This window comes from Elephas maximus, chromosome 8 (genome assembly GCF_024166365.1).
Source record: "Elephas maximus indicus isolate mEleMax1 chromosome 8, mEleMax1 primary haplotype, whole genome shotgun sequence".
Taxonomy (NCBI): domain Eukaryota; kingdom Metazoa; phylum Chordata; class Mammalia; order Proboscidea; family Elephantidae; genus Elephas; species Elephas maximus.
In genome coordinates, this window is record NC_064826.1 from 15,951,275 (window position 1) to 15,972,894 (window position 21,620).

The window sequence follows — 21,620 nt, forward strand, 5'->3', positions numbered from 1 at the left end:
TAAGATTTTTTGATGACAGAATTAGGATTTAAAAATATCTCAATGGACTGAAATGATAAGCTCAAAATGAAAACGCTAAATGTAATGGGTAAATGCAACATCTTGAATTTAAGTTTTAAAAAAATCACTACAGATACAGCATAGAAAAGATATGGTTTAATACGAACTAGTTCGTCTTCTTACATTTCCCGACACCTGACAGTCAACCAGCGGTCAAGTCTTATCTCCTTGAATGTGTCCATTCCCCTCCATTTTCTATGCCTCTCCCCGAAATCGGGCACTCATTCTCTCTCTCCCTTCTGCCTCTACACTCCTACTTTCTAACCCACCTTCCACAAAGCTCAGATAAATCTCCCTGTAGCACACCTCTGTACCTGGTTCTCCTGCTTATGCATCTTAGGCAGCTCCCTACTACCTAAGTGAAAAAGGTCAAGTTCCTTGATCCCGGCATTTAAGATCCTCCAGTTTGGCCCCAGGCATCCTTTCTTAAATGCGGACATGCACCACTCTCTCTTCCTTATCCTACTTTTCCTCACCTCCCTGACGTGGCTCCAGTGATTTCCTCACAAGGAAAAAAAAAAAAAAAAAAAAACAAGCCAAATCCATTGCTTCGAGTCGGCCTCAAGTCTGTTGAAATCCTACTCATTCTTCAAGGCCTAGTTTATATCCTTCGGCAAGCCTTTCCTGTCCTCCTTACACAATTTCTTCCTCCTGGCTTGTCATCTTTACCTATATTACTGTATTTTCTGTCACAAATTAATACTGTAGACATCCATGTCCTATCTCTTTGTCACCTGTTTCCCTTTCTGTGCTCCACCAGGAATGTAAACTCATTGAAGGCAGGACCTGTGATGGTGGGTTGACTTCATCCCCACACACTCACACTGTGTCTTGGATCTGACAGACGCAGGGCAAGGCTTCTGCTGATTACTCAGAGCACCCGGGGAACACCAGGCTCAGTTTGGGATACTCCTTTTTAAGGTGAACACTGCCAAGCTAATGGGCAACAGAGAAGCAAGTCTGGGATGGTCTACAGACCTAGGACATTCCAAAAACTAGGCAAGGTCAGTGTAGTGGGGGGAAATGAAGACTAAATGGGCCATCTTAGCTCTCTTCACATACTTGAAGGGTTTTCAGGTATAAAAAGGATTGAAATGATCTGAAATCACTCCGGAAAAAAAAAGGGCTATGCCTAATGGAGAAGGGAGTATCACTTCAATATAGGAAAAAGTTTTCTGATGAGAACTCTTCAACAAAGAGCAAGTCTGCTTTGTGGATGAGGTGACCTTCCAATCACTTGACACACTGATAGGAAAGCCTCCCGTCAGAAACGATGATGGCAAGATTTCCTACAATAGATAAAGTGTCAAGCTACGTGAACTTCAAAGATTTCTTTCCAAATAAGGACAACAATAATACATTAATATTCATGGGGGGCAGGGCTTAGATTTTAGGGTCTCCTTTACTTCATCTTGAACAGGTGACACAACATCTCCATTATAATTAATATTTGTTAGTATTAATATTTGTTAGACATTGTTGGGTGCCCATAAACAAACAATAAAGAAGGCAATGATCTGCTTTAAAAAAAAAAAAACTTAAAGTTCAGCAAATGGGAAACATAAACATAAAATAAATTTAAAATGTAATGTTATTGTTTAAAATGCAATTGATTAAAAAGATTTTTTTATATTTAAGTTTTAATATCTAAAGTATGTCATTCAATTCTCATTTAATAGATGTGACTTTGGAGTTTGGTTTTACAAAATTGAAAATGTAATGCTCTATAGCCCAGTAATTCCACTCATATTCAACTAACCATGAACTGTGGCTTTTAAAATTTTTATTTGGGTATCTTAAAAGAATTTTGAAAAATTGTATTTTCCTTCCAAGATTTTTTTTCCTTTTTTTTTTCATTGTGCTTTAAGTGAAAGTTTACAAATCAAGTCAGTCTCTCATACAAAAATTTATAACACCTTGCTATGTATTCCTAGTTGCTCTCCCCCTAATGAGACAGCACACTCCTCCTCTCCACCCTGTACTCCCCGTGTCCATTCAACCAGCTCCGGTCCCTGTCTGCCTTCTCATCTCACCTCCAGACAAGAACTGCCCACATAGTCTCATGTGTCTACTTGAGCCAAGAAGCTCACTCTTCATCAGTATCATTTTCTATCCTATAAAGTCCAGCCCAATTCCTGTCTGAAGAGTTGGCTTTGGGAATGGTTCCAGTCTTAGGCTAACAGAAGGTCTGGGGACCATGACCTCTGGGGTCCTTCTAGTTGTCTTCTGAGATTTTTAAGTGCAGAGATAATTTTTTTTTTAGCATAAGCTAAATAATTAAATAATTATTGAATAAAAAAGTAAATATTATTTGGAGTGCATTGCTTACTGAGATGATTTTTTTTTTCTTTATTAATAGACTCATGTAAATGTTGGTAAATACTACCAATTGCTGAATGAGGGAGGTTAAGCATTAATCCATGTTGTAGTCCCCTGCCAGGTGAATCTTCCCTTAACATGGCTTCCTGCCTCACTTGTAATGATTCTTTACTATCTACTATATAAAATCTCCATTTCCAAGTCTTATATACTTTTTTATTTTGGCGAAAGTACATACACAGCCAAAGATACACCATTTCAACAATTTCTATATGTACAATTCAGTGACATTAGTTACATTCTTCAAGTTGTGCTATCATTGTCACGATCCTTTTCCAAATTATTCTACCACCATTATCTTAAACTCATTGCCCACTAAACTTCCAATCCAACCTTTTGAGTCCAGTCTTATTTAAGACCCTTCGTTATTTGGTTTTACTCTTCTTGTTCAATAGTATCTCCTACTAGGAACTCTATTTCAGCAAAATTTTCTCTCCATTGTCTCCTCTATAAATATCGAACATAAACACTGAATAATATAAATACCTAAGAAGAACTGATGCCTTTGAATTGTGGTGTTGGTGAAGAATACTAAATATACCATGGACTGCCAAAAGAATGAACAAGTCTGTCTTGGAAGCAGTAGGACCAGAATGCTCCTTTGAAGCAAGGATGGAGAGACTACGTCTTACATACTTTGGACATGTTTGTCAGGAGGGATCAGTCCCTGTAGAAGGACATAATGCTTGGTAAAGTACAGGGTCAGCGGAAAGAGGAAGACCCTCAATGAGATGGACTGACACAGTGGCTGCAACGATGGCACAACAAAGATTGTAAGGGTGGCATACGACCGGGCAAGTGTTTCATTCTGTGCTACATAGGGTCGCTATAAGTCAGAACCGACTTGATGGCATATAACAACAACAACAACAACCTTCATGCTTCCTCTTCATGCTGCAATGTCACTGTTTATTCTCTCCACCTCCATAAACCCCATCTGTCATTAATAAGGTCCAGCACTCATCTTACCTTCTGTGGAATCTTTCCTGACTCCAACCATCCTTCCTCTCACTCCTATTGTGTTCCTGCCCTTACATCCTGTATTGTACAAGTAGCACTGATGATATATTACACTTTACCTATCTCTAATTATACATTGCATATAATTTGGTATTTTATTATACATTATTTCCTTCCCTAATTGTTTCAAGTCTTGTCAACCAGGCCATAATTTGTTCCTATTATTAGCTTTCTGTGAGAAGTGCTATGATCTTTTCCACAAGCCCAGGGAGATTTCTGAACCCAGAGAAAAGAAATCAGAGGGATAACTAAAGGTTTTCAAGTTCATAACAATGGCTTTCATTTCCACTGATGTTGAAAACATGAGTAACTGTCCTTTTGTGACAGTAGGACGGCTATAGATCAAACATCAAGAGAAGCATGTTTTTAAGAGCTAAGAAGAAATGCTGTTATAAGACTTTTAAGAGTAACTAATGGTTTGAAAATGCTTTATTCTAAAGATCTTTTAGAATCATAAGATGGATGAATCAAGACCTGGAATTTCCTTGAGGAAGACAAAGCCTACAATTCTAGGCTTTCATGAAAATCAAGGCTGACACATCAGAACTACCCAATGGCCATCATAAATGGCTCTGTCCCTTCATTCCTTTTGTTCTTTCTGTCGGTATGACTGCATAGGACCTAGAAGACTATTTCTGTGGCCCACGTTCTCATTATGCCCATTGACAAACTTGATGATACTCCCTTTCTATAATGGTGGAAGTTAGGCGACGAAGGCAGTATCATCAACCAGAACAAACATTGGGTTCTAAAGTATGCAGCTCTTAACAGAAGATCTACCTGTAGGCCGCAGTGCAGGTATCCTTGTATTCCTGGAGCTTGACACACACCATGTTGAGGAATTGATCTGAATATGCACTCAAGTCGTGCATCAAGTTCATGAGGTCTTGGACTGTCTTCTCCACAATGATTGTGCTCTGGACAAAAACAAAAAGAGAGGACACTGATGAGATACTTTATGCAGTAATGTGTAGGACAAGGAAGGACAAGTGAAAGGGTGGGTGAAATGGTTTAAGATGCTTGAGTTTTTCCTGGGAGGTTCCGATATTTAAAAATATTAACTAAAGACAACAACAAAATAATGGTTATGTTTCATAGTTCAGGTCCTTCAAAGACCTGAGAAAGCGCTTTTTGTGGAAGGACATAGGCTAGGGATTTTCAAACTGATTTCATGGGATTCTTGGCACCCACAAGACATCTCTGTGGCTTTTAAGAAAGAAAACTGGAGCCTGATTTATTACTTCAAGGGCTGTACTTTGAGATTTGGGACCTCTGACAGGTACCACAAAGCAGAAGCCTTCGATGATTTATTTTAAAAGTTTCAAAACCATCAATCTATTAGGAACAACAAAGACTAACATTTGTATTGTGCCTTACAACTTGTAGAATGTTTTCACATACACAACATATGCTATTTCACTTAAGCCTCACATATTAATCATGATTATAATAAATATTTATTGGTTTCTTTCAAGTGCCAGGTACAATGCTAAGCACTCTACAAGCTTTATCTCGTTTAATCTTCTCAGCAGCCCTACAATCAGGTGGATCCTATAATCACCCCTGGTTTAAAGATGAGGATACAGGCTTAGAGAGATGAAGTGACCAAAGGAAGGACTCCCTGTCTTTGCTCTTTTAACTGCACCATTCTGCCTCTGAGTGAAACCTGAGTTCTCCTACCCACAGCCCGATTATTTCCTCATTAGGTCATACATTTCCTATTATTGTTACACTGTAGAAGCAAGATCCAAGTAGAATCAGACATATTTTAAAACTAAATTAACTGTATGCCAGTGTTCACTGCAGCACTTTTCACAATAGCCAAAATGTGGAAAGCACTGAAATGTCCATCAGCAGATGAACGGATAAATAAAATGTGGTTTATACACACAATGGAATACTAGTCAGCCTTAAAGAGAAATGAAGTCCTGACACACGCCATAACATGGATGAACCTTGAAAACATTATGCTGAGTGAAATAACTTGGTCAAAAAAGGACAAACACTGTATGACCTCATTTACATGAGATAAGTAAATATACAGAAACCAAAGACTATGGAAAAGGGAGAGTTTTTGCTTAGGGAGCACAGAGTTTCTGTTAATGGCGGTAGAATAATTTGGAAGAGGATAGCAAGAATGGTTGCACAACTTGAAGACGAATTAATGCCACGGATTTGCAAGTGGAAAAATTGTTGAATTGGTGAATGTTTTGCTGCGTGTATTTTCATCACATGTTAGAAAAACAAAAACCAGAATTAAATATCAAAGGGAAAAAATAATAAGCCCATCTTACAGCTAGAGATATAATACTGTGCAGTGAATCAGTGTCATATCTGAAAAGAGGTATATTCAGTAAAATCCCAACCTGCGATTGAGAAAAGACTGGGCTGTTTAAACCTTAGCTCGTGCCTCTTTCAAAAGGTGCAGAATTACACTGGGCTAAGTCTTAATCACACGTCTAGCACCTTGGAATCCTTTGGTCAATAACTGGTTTGCTCAGTACAAATTTATAGAAAATTACACAGGAAATGGTAGCCATAGAAGCAAACATTTAAAAAAGTGTTTTCCAGTCTGACAGTGACCCATACGGAATCAGTGGCATTTCTGTTATGCTTAAATATGGACTATGGGGTGTGGGGCTTAGGTTTTGGGGTTTTTTTTCCTTCTAAAAATAAAAAAGGACAGATAAACATACACAGCTTTTCTTACCACGGGAGGAGACTGGCTCTTGCTCTGAGTTGTCACACTTGCTCAGCATGACTACTTGGTTGCAGAGGTTTCTTGTTTTCTTTCCCTCTCTTTTCCTTTCCTCTCCTCTCCCAGAAAATAATCCGGAAAGGAAGGAACAGTTATGTTCTGTAAGGCAAACCTCATAGGAGCCCAAATTACATTCTCCACAGAATCCCCACAAGTTCAACTTCCTTTTCTGTATTGATTTTAAGATTAAAGCCCTGCTGCTTTACCCTGATCCATAAGCCCGTGTTCGTGTGTGAGTGACAGGAATTGATTCTGCTCCGCTACATGTCCCCAAGCTCCTAAAAAGAATCTAAAATCCTCACCCTGATTCAGAACACAGCTCTCCCACAACATGTGAATGGTAATTAATAAAGGAGAGCACAGTTCGGCCATCCTAACAGCGTCTGCTCAAGTCTACAACACCACAGAGGAGGTGAGCGTGGGGAGACAGCTGATTGCTGGGGAAAAGGGCCTGGTTCTCTTCCCTATATGCTACTGATAACCATCTCTGGGGTAGGTTTGGGTAGCCCGTTCCTTTTTTATGACCCAATTTAGCCCTCTGATGACCAAGGATAATTTGATCGCCACCATACCCCACTAACGCCCACTGCTTGTAGATTCAATTTGTGCACTAGTGCTTTTATACAAGCGGATACTATGTCATTTCCACAGTCATCTCCAGTGTGTCTGATCTCCCTGGTTAGACAATCTGTTTCTCAAACGTGGGATCTGCATTCTTTTTTTCTTTGCCATTTTCCCATTCTTTCCCTACCCTACTTGTTTCTAATTGCTCCGGATTTTCAGAACGATACTGATATCGAAAGAAACAATACTAATAATGCAAAGACGCAAAAATAAAGCTCTCTCTGCATGTCGTGTATGTGAGGGATGTTAACCATAGACATCCCTGCAACTTGAAATTTCTCTGGGGGGATTCGGTTTGGTCTGTCTTTGGCACAGCACTTTAGGTCGAGGAGAACTGTGTGGATGGCGTGTGAAGGGGAGGTGGCTGCAAGTCCGTTTGTATAGCCCCCAGAGGTAAAGGTTTTGGGGGTGAACAGAGCTTCCAGGCATGGAATGATCAGAAGGCCACGGCTTAATTCTAATGGCTACACTCAGCCCAGAGCCTGTGTGATGCTGTATGATTACATACAATCTTCCAGCTATTTGGTTGGTTTACCTTGTCATGGTGGCACTCTGGATAATCAATCACAACATTCTCTTCAAGGAAAATGACACTGGTTTGGCAAATGATGGGTATTTTTACAGGGGAAAAAAGTTTCCATTTTTCAAGAATTTATAACAATTTCCAAATCAGAGGCTCTGACACATAAATGTTGAAAATGTCAAATTTCTAACAAGGTCGATCCTGTTTGTGTTTATTCGATCTCTTGGGCACTGCAAATGATTTTATTGAGTCACTGTTAATTTTAAGATTTGCAAATGCTGCCTATTTCAACTTCATAATAAGTAAAACCCAGAATTTTATTCATTATAATTTCTATTACACACATCACAAATGATATTTGTTTAGACACAACTCAATTCACATTTCTTGGAACTTAGTACCAGGTAATAAAGTCTGCCATGACATGAAAATGAGAAAAACACCCAAGGTGGAGAAAAATCCAGGACAGCTGATACAAGTAAAAAAAAAAAAAACACCATGAAAACTAAAGTAAGAATTGGGTGTATAAAAAACACTTCTTTGCTTCCAAACTTTAAAAAAGCTTAGTGAATTAATTAAGATGATCGGACCTTTGAGACTTTATCTACTATTTCCCCAAATGGGGCTCTGCATCCTAATATTAATATCAATATTACAGAAAATGTCCAAAGAATTGGGAAAATGCTGAGTTAACGAAAGCTGAAGGGGTTTCTTCAGAGACTTTTAATATGCCGGTGTCATTGTGAATATCAAAGAGATGTATATGGTTTTCAATCTTCCTATAATTTATTGAAGCAAAGAAAACATGTTTCACATCTTGTGACACCTACTGGAATGGTGTTACCCAGAACATGGTTTGGGAACATCTCCCCTGTTATCTGGTTACACCCATGAGCACCAAGGCTCAATACAGTTAGATGGCATGCCTGAGGGCACACAGGGAGGTACTAGTAGAAACAGAGTGAGAACTCAGGTCTCTTACCTCTCAGTCCACATCCTTCCCCACATGCCAAGCCTCTGGTTCCTGCCTACCTCTGTAGCCTTCCCTTCAGCTCCACTGAGCATGTCCACGCTGGCTGCAACCACGCTAAAGGACTAGGTATTCCTTGACTATCTAGGTGAACGCCTGCCTTTCTGCTTTTGTGTATTCTGTTCTCTGTCCCTGGAATGCCCTTCCAGGCTGATGCTGCTCGCCCTTGAAGAGTTATCTGAAGTCGGCTCAAGGGTTATCTGCCCTTCTTCTCTGCTATCAGAACACCCTGGCGTAATCTCAGCCGAGGTATATACAGGGTATGCTGACTACTGGCTCACTCCATTGTTGACTCTACTAGATTGTAATCTCTTTTGATCAGTGTTGTCTTCCTATCCCTGCCACCTAGCAGGGTATGTAGCATATCACAGGTGCTCAATAAATGTTTATTATATGGATTAACGCATGTGCACAGTGCATTCAGAACAGATGAAAAGACAGACTTAGAGTATAATTATAATGCAAAGTAGTGGGACATATGCCTGATGTAGTCAGGTGGAATCAGACTACAGCCTCATTACTACATTAAATAAACACACACAAAACAAAAACAACCAAATCAGCTGCCAAGGAGTCAACCTGAACTCATGGAGGCCCCATGTGTGTCAGTAGAACTGTGCTCCATGGGGTTTTCAGTGCTGATTTTGGGGAAATAAACTGCCAGGACTTTCTTTCGAGATACCTCGGGGTAGACTCAAACTACCAACTTTTGTTAGCAGCCAAGCATGTCAATTGTTTCCACCACCCAGGAACTCTTATTCCTATATTTCTGTGTCTTAATCCCCATGGTGTTAAGGACTGAACATTTATTGTAACTGAGGGTCTTAGATTTTTTTATAAAAATACTACTAATATCACCTGATCGCATTTTTTTTCTGTAATGGCAATCCATTATATGAACAACTAAATGTGCTATTTTTAAAGTTTTAAGAAACAGAAATAAATTCACAAATTGGAGGGCAAAAAAACCCCACAGTAAGCCCCTTTCAGTTTGGAAAAACACAGTCTCTGTATGTGTGTTTTAGCCCCTGGAGCAGAGATGGTTCAGACATGCTACAAAGGACTTGGGGTTCTAGAAACTCCTTTAGAAAGAATTTTCAAGAAAACACAGGGTAAGTCTGCCCATCACCTCAGGACTGCCCCCCTGCCCCTCCAGCACATAAGTCACTGCAGAGCCAGGGCTTCACTAATGTTTGATGATGACAGTACAGCCCTGTGTGTTGGGACATATTCAACTACAAGACAGTAGAGCTTGTCACACCAACTACTATCAGATGCAGTTGGCTGTAAACAATGACACTAACTACTACAATGACAGTAATGACAGAAGCCATAAACGAAACCTTCTTTTGGTTTTTTAATCCATGTATTGGTCTACGTGATATTTAAAATGTTCTGAGTCTGCTGCTTTTGAACAAGCCAGCTGGTAAAAGACCACACGCTCAGGAGCTGGGGCCTGAAGGGCTGCCACTTTAGCCCTTCTCCAACCATCGCCCACCCTGCAAGCAGAGTTGGCTTTGAAAAAGTTTCATGTCCCTCAGAAATGAGTGCTTGTGTCCCCTGAAAGAATAGTCATAGCAGTTGTAACTGCCAGAGAATGAAAGCAAGGCTCATGTCCACCACCAGTTGAATGTGCAAGTAAACTGTGGCATATTCACACAATAGGATACTACACAGCAATGGGAAGTGATGAGCTACATGCAGCAACACGGGTGGATCTCACAGACATGCTGAGTGAAAGCAGGCAGGCACCAAAGAGTGTACACTGTGTGATTTCATTTATATGCAGTTCAAAAATAGGCCAAACTACTCTCTGGTTAATAGAGGTCCGAGGTCAGTATAGTGGTTCCCTTGGAGAGGCTGGGTCCTGATTGAGAAGGAGAGGAACTTCCAGGCACTAGAAATGTCTTGATTGGGTAGTGGTTACAAGAATACTACACACATAAGCAAAAATTCCTTGCACTTAAGATTTGCGCACTTTATAGTCCGTAGGTTTGACATGAAAAGAAAAACTGTAAAATGATGTCTGATTATGTCTCTCCCCACCTTACAGGTTTTTACTCAGTAGGCCCCATGTGCTCCAGGTGGCCTTTGTGACATCTCCTACCATTCCTCCCCTTGCTTCTGTGGAATCCAGCTCCATGGGGCCTCCTTCTGTACTTCATTCCCATCACAAGGCCTCAGCACCTGCCTGCAATGCTCCGACCCCTGTCCTTGTCTCCTAGCACACTTTCCATCATTCAGGTCTCAGCTCAGAAGTTCTTTCTGCAGGAAGACACCCCCCAACACTCATGCCAGATTAGGTCCACCTGTTACAAACACTGTTACAGATTGGATTGTGTCCCTCTAAGATTTGTGTTCAAGTCCTAGCCCCCACTGCATGGGAATGAAGCCTTGTTTGGAAATAGGATCTTTGAAGATGCCATCAGTTAGGTTAAGCGTGTGGAAGGCTGAGGGCTCCCTCCTGCTGCTGGAGAGAAACAGTGGAGAGACGAGGAGGGGGCATCTCGGAGTCCTAATTCTAGAGGTGAAAGCAACTTTTGCATCCACTGTCCAATTCTCTCATTTTAAAAAAGAAAAGGAACCGCAGCAAAATACAAAGGGCCTGTCAAAGGTACAGAGCTAGTTTAAGAATCCAGGCCTTCTAACTCCCGCTGGTCCAAGCTGATGAACAGAGATCAAAAAGAATAAATCGCTGTAATGACTGTTTATTAAATTTATAAAATTCCATGAATAAAGTCAGAAGAAACTCACCTGTCACCATCTGAGGTGGCTATTAAACTAAATTCTTCTGTGAACACTGGTAAGTCAGGAGAAGGAATTAGGCATTTGCTCTTGTCTTTCCAGGAGGAGCTGCATTCCAGGATTACCAAGGAGGGAGAGCTCTAATTTATGGCAAGAACACCACCCAAGGACTGTAGAAGAATGACAGAATTGGAAAACCATTTTCTAGCTCCTAATAAAATAACGATGCAGGTAAAGATTATCAACTGGTTCTAAAACAAACAGATGAAAGTGGACGGGCAAATGAACTTCTGTGCTGTGCCAAAGTTACACACCCAGATCACTTTCCGGTCCCACAGGGAAACCCTGACTATACGACAGAGGGACCAGATGGTTTCAATCCTCGTCCAGGGGTCAATCTTAGCACTGCTGATGTTAGGAAGCCAGCTCTCATGTCTCCTGATGCAATACAGTATGAAACAGAACATTACCTATGATGTGCAAAGCACTTTGCAGCTTATAGGTTACACATGAAAAGAAAAATTTTGAATCGAAAAGGCATAAAAAGCAACCAGTATAGGTAAGCTTATAGAGAACAGACACAAAGATAACCAAATTCTAACCCCCAGCTGACTTGATTGACCAAGGTATAATACCCCAGAGTACTCTCTTATCTTTTCTCTTATTTTTGTACACCTGTATATAAATATAAACACCATTTACATTATGTGATGCATATGTGAAAGTTAGAAGCAGCTACCTATTATCCACCTGTCAATCTATCCAATATCTATTAAGCACCGACTACGCGCCAGGCTTCTGTCATTCCTAACACTATGCTCGGCTCTGAGAACATTATCATCTTCTGGTTTACTCATCTCTTCTAAACTGTAAACTCCCCCCCAAAACAAATCTATTGCCATCGAGTCTGACTCATGGTGACTCTAGAGACCCTGGAGGACAGAACAGAACTGCCTCCACAGGGTTTCCAAGGAGGACCTGTTGGATTTGAACTGCCGACCTTTTGGTTAGCAGCCGAACTCTTAACCACTATACCACCAGGATTTCCCTGTAATCTCTATGAGGCAGGAAATTGCGGTTTACAGTTTAGAAGAGATGAAAAAACAAACGAGAACATTATAATAAGTATGCTATATGCAAGTCTAAGGACTTTACATGGATGACTTTATTTAACTCCCTATGAATCTTATTTCACCACATGTAAGGTAGGTACTGTTATTACCCCCATTTAACAGTTGAGGAAACTGAAGTATCAAGAGGTCAAAGAGCTGTTCAAGGTCACACGACCAGAAAGTTGTAGTGCCAGCCAGGATTTGAATCCATGCAGCCTCAATCCAGAGCCCATCTTGTAACCACTATTTTTTTGTTTCTTCTAGTAAAAACAAACACATCAGCAGTGAGTTAATCTCTCTAGGCAGCACGGTCAAGGTCAAGTTGAATGAGGACTGATTGTGGAAGAAGTTTATGGTGACTTTCAGACTGAAGCTTCAATGGTAGGGCTGGTGAGACCAAAACCAGGTTTACTGGAAGCTGAGAAGGGGGTGTGTGGTAAGGAAGTGAGACATTCGTTTGGAACCATTGGCAGTGAAAAGGAGGGTGTTAGTAGGCTCAGCAAGTAGATGGGATGGAGTCAGGATAACAAATGAAGATCGTCTTCTCCTGCTGGCCTGTAGGCTGTTCTGTATGACCAGCCTTCTGGGGGCACAGGCCATGCCAATGCCAGCAGCCAAGAGACTCCTCATGCCCACTATGAAGCCAGCAAGAGCCCCTTTCTCTTCCCACTTTCCTGATACTGTGGCCTCTTCTTTCACCCAGAACTGACACCCAAGACAACAGGATAAACAACAAGGACATAAGACTGTCGTGCAGGCTCAGATTCATAGTTCAACCTGTCTTAAATTTCTCTTTGTGAAATTATGCTTGAGCATAATTTTCCAGGCCCTGCTAACAACATCACCAGAACACTTTCTAACTCCCTCCTTCCTGAGAACTTAGAGTACTTGGCAAATATCTCAGTCAATACCCCAACAGCTTGTGAGAAAGCAGAGCAGTCATTATTGTCCCTATTTTATAGCAAGTCTAACACTTACAGCAGTTTCAAGGAATGGGTCTAACACTTAAGAAGAGATGTTCAAAGAATCCCAGAACATCAAGCTGACACCAAAGGAGGTTTGAAATGCTGTCATTTCTTCGCATTTCTCAGATTCTCATTCCTGTCCGGCTGGTTTCTGTCATGTCACAAAACATCTGCAGTCGCAGAAACCCCTCTCTTAGAGCAATGGTGTTATTCATGCATTTTGCGGGATTATTTTGTCCTTTTAATGATTATGTGTCCTCGATCACTCCCCTCAGGGCCAAGGAACAAACAAACCCCAAGATGCAGAGAGCAAAATCTTTACCATCCTTTTTGCTAGCAGAGGCAGGGTCTGCTCAGCAGGAGGCTCGGGGGACCCAGGACAGGGCACGATTCATTAGGGCTGCATTATAAATACATAAATCAGCATGTCAAAGGAGGAAGTGCGGCGCACCCGTGGGAAACGTATGCTACGTGCACGTTTGTTCCACGTTTGTTCCACTCCGCGCAGGCTCACCTGCTCACCATATAATAATCAATTACGCTGACAAGTTTCTCTACAAATCCTGTCAGCCTCAGTTACTCCTGCACCTTCAAGGTGAGATCCGGGGCCCTCTGTGGAGGAGAATGAACAGGGAGCTTGGCTTCCAGAAAAACAGAACGTATGGAACTGTTTGGGGGGGGAAAGGATTTGAGCAAGCATGCAAGTGTGCACACGCAAGGGGAAATTTGTTCAAGGGTAGAGAACAGCTCAGGTATCCCTCATACTGGGACTGCCATAACATCTGAGAACTAATGGGTTTTCCAAAGTAGCTCTTACTTGAAATAAAAATGGCTATTGTAAACTGAGCATTCTAGCTCACTCCCGGAGTAAATTTAACTGAGCAAAACAATATGTGCTACTGGGCAAAACTTAAATGACTAGAAAACAGTAGACCTGGGCCCCAAACATGGTTCTAGCACCGGCTAACTTTGGGGTACTGAACGAGTTACTCTCTTTCTTCACTTGCAAGGTGTGTGATATTCTTCATTAACAAGGGGTGACCTGAAGCAGGCCAGGAACTTAGAAAGTGAACTTGGGCTTTAGCTCATCTTCCAGGTTGAGATGAGTCATTCACACTCATCTTTTTTCGCGATTTTCGTTACAATAGCACATTATGAAGAGAGAGGTTTAAATGAGATTGGAAATCACCACAACACATGCTGGTGGGCTAAACTCAACGGCCTCCTGCCAAAGCCTGTGCGAAGGGAACAGTGACAGAACCACCCACACACTGCACAGGGAAGCAGATTTCTCCTGAGCCCAGGAACAGTTAGTGGTTGAAAATCAGAATCCTGAAGCTTCGACATATTTCTTTCTAGGACAATCTTTTCACACAGGAAACATCTACACCACTGGGAAAGATAGAGCCCACACTTAGAACGAACAATAATTTCCAAAAATCTTCCTGATTTCACCTATCAGGGTGTAAAAAACCACACTGGACCAACATAGGTCCAACTTTTTATTTTGCCAGGTAAGGATGCTTAAAACAAAACAAAACAGAAATTGATCATCTACAATACCAGTGTTTTCATAAAAGTATGAATATTTTAACACAAAAAATAGAGGAAAGAATATTAGAAAATAAAGATAGTCCTTACCAAGAAAGTAAAGTTGAAAATCCTCCCTCCCTTCCTCCTTCTCATTGCCTCTCTCGCTCTCTCTCACACACACACACATTCTTTCTCTCAAACACATACACACACATTCATAGACACATATACATGCACACTCATTCTCTCTCAAACACATGCACACACTCCTACACACACACACACACACACACATACACTACCCACTACATTGACCTTTTTTTGTGAAGCACATTTTGGACTGGCTGGCCCAGGTTGGTGGACTGGCCTTTGGAAACCACGGCCATAGGAGGTATGTAACTGTCAAGAGATATTAGTAGGTACCATTAACAGGGTGCATGGTTTGTAGTCACTATGCCAAAGGGCAATGCTCCACTGCTGTGACTGTCTCAAACTTTGGTAGGTTTTTGCTTTGATGTGGGAAGTGACCATTCTAACAAACTGGGGCTTCATATTTTCTAGAGTCTCTCACTAGATGAGATGAGAACAAAGACAGGCTCATGTTTTAAAAAAAAAAAAAAAAAAATAGGAGAAATTAACTATGCAGAGATTCAGTTGTCCTGATTATATCTTTGGGTTAAGTATAAAAATTACTTTAAACGCAAAACTCGGAATTACTAAATGAAATCGTGAAATTGTTCAACAGCCTCTTCCTTTGGGTGACCTGGAGGCACTAAGAACATGCAGATATAATTTGGAAAGGAAACTCTAATGATTCATAAAATTACCGCAGTTCCCATGCAACTGAAAACAATAGAGCTCACTGCAAAATACAGGATATTCAAATCATTTTAATGGTTTCTCATTTTTTTCTTTTAAACCCTCTGCTCCTTTTATCACTAAGATTTTTTTTTTTTTTTTTAATGAAAAGTAGAATGTCCCTGCCGCCCATTTTCTTCTTTGATTGTCTCCCTTTTGTTCTAAAAATGAGGGTGAAATTAAGTGCTTAGATCACTAGAGATTTCCAGATGGTCAGACAAATGAGTGGTTGGACTCCTGGGCTTGCATTTCCCACAGATAACGGACACACATCTCTCGCTGTGTCTTCATGGCTCTCATTCAATACAAATTTGATGGAGTCAAAGTATCTTCAATACGTGACAAGCAAATTTCTGCTGAGAATGAGGTTCAAAATTGGTTTAATTGCTAAAATCAAAATGGGAATTTTCTACGCATTTATAAAAATACAACTTCAGTTTCGTGGTACATGGATTTGAAATAAAATATAAAATGTTTACATTATATATATATATTAATTTTAGCAGCTTATTCTGAAATGTAACTGTTTTTTTCCTCTGATTTATTTGGCTCCCTTCCTCAGCTCTCTCCTTCCTTCAGTTCATTTCACTAACCCTTTTCCCAGTTCTCTAGAGTTACTGTTCCTGTGTTACAACCCTAGGTCATTGTTCTTCTTTTATTTTCATGTTTTCCATTACTGTTCTCCCTTCTGTCTTGAACTGTCTATCACGTAACGGGCCTGTAGACAAACAGCTGAATTACAACTGTAGATGCTTATTTTATTATATAAATATGCATATACTGATTGTTATAGTCCAAGCATTATTCTATGTGCTTTTTAAAGTGTGAACTCATTGAATCATCATAGTAACTCTGTGAGGTAGAAACTGTTATCATCTCCATTTTACAGATGATAAAACTGAGGCACAAAAAGTTCAATAATTAGGCCAAGGTAAAAAAGAAAAAAAATTTTTTTTTTTTTTTTAATACTACTAATAAATGGTAGAGCCAGATTCAAAACCAGTCAGTCTGGCTCTAGACCCCTTGTTTTTAATTACTGGTAGAGGGAGAGGAAGGAGGTAGAGGAGGAAGAGAGGGAGGTGGAAAATAGAGGGAGAGAGAAGTTAATGACTGAATGGCTGGGGGTGAGGAGGACAGAGGGAGGGGCAGCCTAGGAGTGGCTATGAATTCATCAGAAAATCTGGGCTTGCAGTTCACTAGGCTGTGGGGCAAGGAGACGTAAGGTGGCATGGCCACCTTAGGAGAAGAGCTTTGCCATCTTGAGGATAAATGGTAACTGGTGTGACTCGAGGTCACTGGTGCCTGGAACGTTGGCCAGGGTAGAAGAGAAGAGTGTGACTTGTGGTGTGCTGGTAAACGTCTGACAACCAGCTCTCCAGAGAGACGGGGGAGTCCTGATTTGTAGTGTTTGCTGATTTCCATAGTGTAAATACTCCCATCACGGCCAATTTCAAGCTCCCAAAATGATGCCACCAAATGTGGAGTTGGGAGGAGATGCTCAGCAACACACGTAGTAATAAGCATTGGTACCAGCATCCACCACAGACACAAGTCACCTCAAGAGCACAGGTAATAGCCATAGTGAAATAACCAAGAGGTGATGAAGTTGAGTGCTTATTACCTTTGATTTTAATATAACAGAATTTAATGTTTAGCAATGGCTGTGCTTAATAACTGGCTCCCAACATTCCTGAAAATTCAACGATTGGCTCTGGTGAGCCTGGAGCTGTCAGCTTCTGCACACCTCCCCCAAGTACAACTACCCAAACACACCTATTCTCGAATAAGTGGATGAACGGTGATCTAGGGGCCTGATCTTCACACCATCCCAAATTCAGCATGGCCAGGAAATAAATGCGTAGAGGGGAAGACAAACAAAAATGCCAGAGCTTATGCAAAAGGGCATATGCACTCTAGCCTGATAGAGAAAAAGGTCAAGTGTGAAAGAAGAGAATTTGAGAAGGTAAGTTTGGAGAAAAGCTGAGGCTGTATTCTCTAACATTTTACAGGCCATGAGGGGCAAAGGAAAGATGCTGCTGAACCTTGCCACCCATCCTCACACTCCCCAAGCGAGGTCCTGAATCTTCTGTCTCTGGTCTATGTAGACACATTACTCACGAGAAACAAACGGGTTACGAAGGAGCAAAGGACGTTTCGTGAGATAACAGGCCTTAGGTGAGCAATAATGACAAATGGTAAAGAAATAATAAAATTCAGGAATTTAACAAATACCACTTATACACATAGCTGGAAATGTCACCAAGAAAAATCTGCATGGACAGGGAGAAGTCACTTGTCGCAGGGAGCTAGCAATCTTTGGAGAAAGCCTGTTTTACTTACCAAGGTTTCCCCAGAATCAATCATAGTGTAGTAAAATCACATTCAGTATGTTTTTCATTAAATGAGTTTCCAATATATCTGTTCCATGAGGTAACTATTGGTGAGATTCCTGTCACTTGAGTATAAAGGGATACAGGAAGGGGGGAGGAAGCAATGGGGAAAAAAAACTATGTTTGTATGGAAAACTTTCTGCCTTTTTCTACACTGCTCAAGATTCTAGTCATATTTGGAAATTCATGCACTAACAAAGGAATGCATGTTTAAAATTCTTACCTTCAGCTTTTTATATAACCACTATTTTTTTTTTTTACTAGGTATAGCACAATATAGAATTTTATGTATAAAACACTTATCAAATGTTTGTCAAACTGAAATATTACTGCAAGATCCACCTTGTGACTTCAAACTGCCAAATAATGGTTGTTTTGCTAACTGACCCCTGAACATAAAATTATAACTGGCAACCCAACACAGTAGGGCATCTTAGGTCAAAAGCTAAGCGAGCTTCCATGTCCCAGGTGGCAGGCTGTAGGCTGAATTAGAAGTTACTTAATACAGCTCTCACTTTTGTAATTGTAATGAGGAAACAAAGCTGTTAGCCTGGGATACTCTGGAATGGTTTACAGACAAGTCAGAATCTGAGCTGGGGCTTTAGGGAGGGTGCGTAGAAAAATTGGGCCTTTACGGTATGCGTAGACAGTGAAGAGGGGTATGGGTATTCTATATTCCTCCAGGCAGAGTCAGGGCCATATGGGTAAGCACAGACGCAGGAATGTGAAAGATGTATTTAGGGGAGAACTTACTTCCAGGTTAGAAAAAAAAAAAAAAACAACCTATGAAGGTAAGAAGAACAGGAGGGAGACAAACATAACACAATTTTGGAAGCTGGAAAGCAGATGACAGTAGCAACACCTTTAGAGATTCAAGAAAATGGACTCCTATGTCAGTAGTAGGGAAAACTGAGAAACAACCCAATCTAACTGCAAATTCCCGACAGCTCCAGCTACATGTGGATGTGGGGTCAAAAGGGAAGGGGTGGTTAATACAAGGACTAATTAAAAGTCTATCTAAGAAGTAGTCAGACTCCCAGTTCCCTTCCCCTACTGGCCAACAGTTTCTCCTGCACCCTGGCCAAAACGTGAAGGCTTAGTCTCTTGGACTGGGGACATCATGGACTGGGAGGGCAATTAAGAGTGGAAGAAAACAGTGGAGTTAAGTAAATTTATGCATACTGGATACCGAGAATCCCCAGCTCTCTTCCACCCTCTTCCATTTGTTTTCTTGGATGCTGCCATCAAGCCTTCGATCTCCAGACAGCAGATTAACTTTCTCTGTGAAGTCTGGCCCAAGGGGAATGACCTGAAGATACTGACATTGGAGGTTTCCCAAATTAATCGTCCAGTCCAAGGCAGGAAATGAAGACGGAAGCATAAGTCCAAGCTACACAGCTCTTGCCCTTTAATATTTGAAAGATACCAAGGATCTCTTTGAACCAAACTCCATACAGAACCATTACTAAAGATAGAGTATTTGAATTTACTTATACAAGAAAGGAAACCCTGGTGGCATAGTGGGTAAGCACTACAGCTGCTAACCAAAGGGTCAGCAGTTCGAATCCGCCAGGCACTCCTTGGAAACTCTGTGGAGCAGTTCTACTCTGTCCTATAGGGTCGCTATGAGTTGGAATCGACTTGATGGCAGTGGGTTTGAGTTTTTGGTTTTATACAAGAAAACTCTTGTTTTTCACCCTCTGTATTCCTGGAAATTACCTGATTATCAAATTAATGAAATAGCCTCCACTTCATGCTGCTTCAAATGAGAAAGCCATTAGCACACATGCTGTCAAGATCCCCGGACCCACAGAGTCAGATAACACACGGAGTGCAGGGCACGCGTTACCATCTTCCTTTAATTAAGTTAATCAATACACATCTACTCAGGGGTCTACAGAAAAGACCTGGTCTATTTTAATATGTACACCCACCTCCGAGGCTTCTAAAAATTAGTCTCTGGCAGGTTTAAGCTAAGTGACTAGGGTTTTCCACTGTTACCCTACAGGTCAAACCATGTATCACATTTAGGTGAATGTGGCAGGATAATCTTCTGAAAGACTAATTTCTGTTCTTAAAGGAAACTTGGGAGGACCCACAAAGGTATTTTTCTCCTTTCCTGCCCCAACTGTGGAGGAATCGCCAAGTTTTTGGATTCCCAGGAAAGAATAAACAGCTTCCTTCTGCTTCAAGGAACTTACACCATGAACATCTACCGTCCCGGTCTCTGAGATAGGACACTGGACTGCTCCAGATGGGAAGCGGAAGGAGGTTCTGTATGTTTTGAGAGGAAGGATGATGATGACGGTGATAGCAGCACTGATCGTTTACTGCATGCTGACTTCTGTGTTCGAAAGTCTTCATATTAATATGTAAGTTAGAATTTACATATTTCCTTAATCCTCACAGGAACGCTATTTTACAAAACCTCTACTTCCCAGGCGCTTCTTGGAAACTCTACTGGGCAGTTCTACTCTGTTCCATAGGGTCGCTATGAGTCGGAATCGACTCGATGGCAGTGGGTTTGGTTTGGTTTTTCTATTTTACAAAGGACAAAACTGAGACACAGAGACAGTAAGAAACTTGCCCAGAGTCACACAACTAGTAAGTGGCAGGGCCAGGACTTGAACCCAGAGAGTCTGGCTCCAGAGCCCACTGGCTTAACCACTTTTTAGAAAGTGGATCCCTGGAGCCTGGGAATGCCTGGACCTGGCAGTAGCGGGATCCTTGAGGTGGTGGTGTGTGGATGTCTGGGAGCCCAACACTATGCTACATACAGCCTTGAGGACCCAGGACAAGGGGCAGTGGTTGAGTTTGGTTGGAATGGGCAGTGGGTGTAGAGATCGTAGGGTTCAAGAGAGCTAAATATCTTCAAATTAACCAAATGAACTTGCAAGGTAAACCTCTAGGCAAAGACTGGGATGGAGAGAAAACTGGTAGAAAGGTAAAGAGACATTTTTTATAACCAAATTTACACCCGTTACAGTATAGTTGAGCCCTGGTGGCGCAGCAGTTAAGAGCTTGGCCCAACAGGTTGGCAGTTCAAATCCACCAGCTGCTCCTTGGAAACCCTATGAGGCAGTTCTGCTCTGTCCCATAGGGTTGCTGTGAGTTGGAATCAATTCGACGGCAGTGGGTTGGGCCTTGGGTTTGCTATAGTACAGTGGGCACACACATTTCTCTCTTCATTAGAGAAAGCTGCATAACTCTTTCATAGCTCTTGCTTTAAAATGCAGAGCTTCAGGGCAAACGTACAAGCTCTCAGATCCAGAGACAATCAAAAGTTCTACTTTGGAACACGGCAAATGGATAGTAATTAAACTGGAGGTCGCTTGTCACATTTGAGATTTAGTGGAAAAAAAGAAGTGGCCATGTCCCAGACCACCTGATCTGCACAACCTGGCCGCTGGATGGCGGGCCTCCCATCAATGACGGTCCAGAAGTTGTACCAGCACAGCCCCTCTGGCCGCCTATCTCAGTGCTCCACAGGTTCCAGCTGTGCTGACTGGCATGCCCCCATCGCACTGTGCCTTCTGGGAGTTTTCTTCCCTCCGTCTAAACGCCTGTCTCTCCTTTCTCTGCATGGTACCATCCCATCATCCTGCAAGGCTGAATGGGCAGCT

The 21,620-nt window shown here is 41.4% G+C and overlaps 1 protein-coding gene across 4 annotated transcripts in view; it reads right to left on the reverse strand.

Moving 5' to 3' along the window:
- The window catches only part of EXOC4 (exocyst complex component 4), an 830,068-nt gene that overhangs the window by 184,925 nt on the left and 623,523 nt on the right, over positions 1-21,620 (reverse strand). For all 4 annotated transcript variants that reach the window (XM_049894654.1, XM_049894656.1, XM_049894657.1 and 1 more), the window contains exon 12: positions 4,240-4,376. In XM_049894654.1, the coding sequence (XP_049750611.1) occupies positions 4,240-4,376 (137 nt within the window). The remainder of the gene's footprint in view (positions 1-4,239; positions 4,377-21,620) is intronic.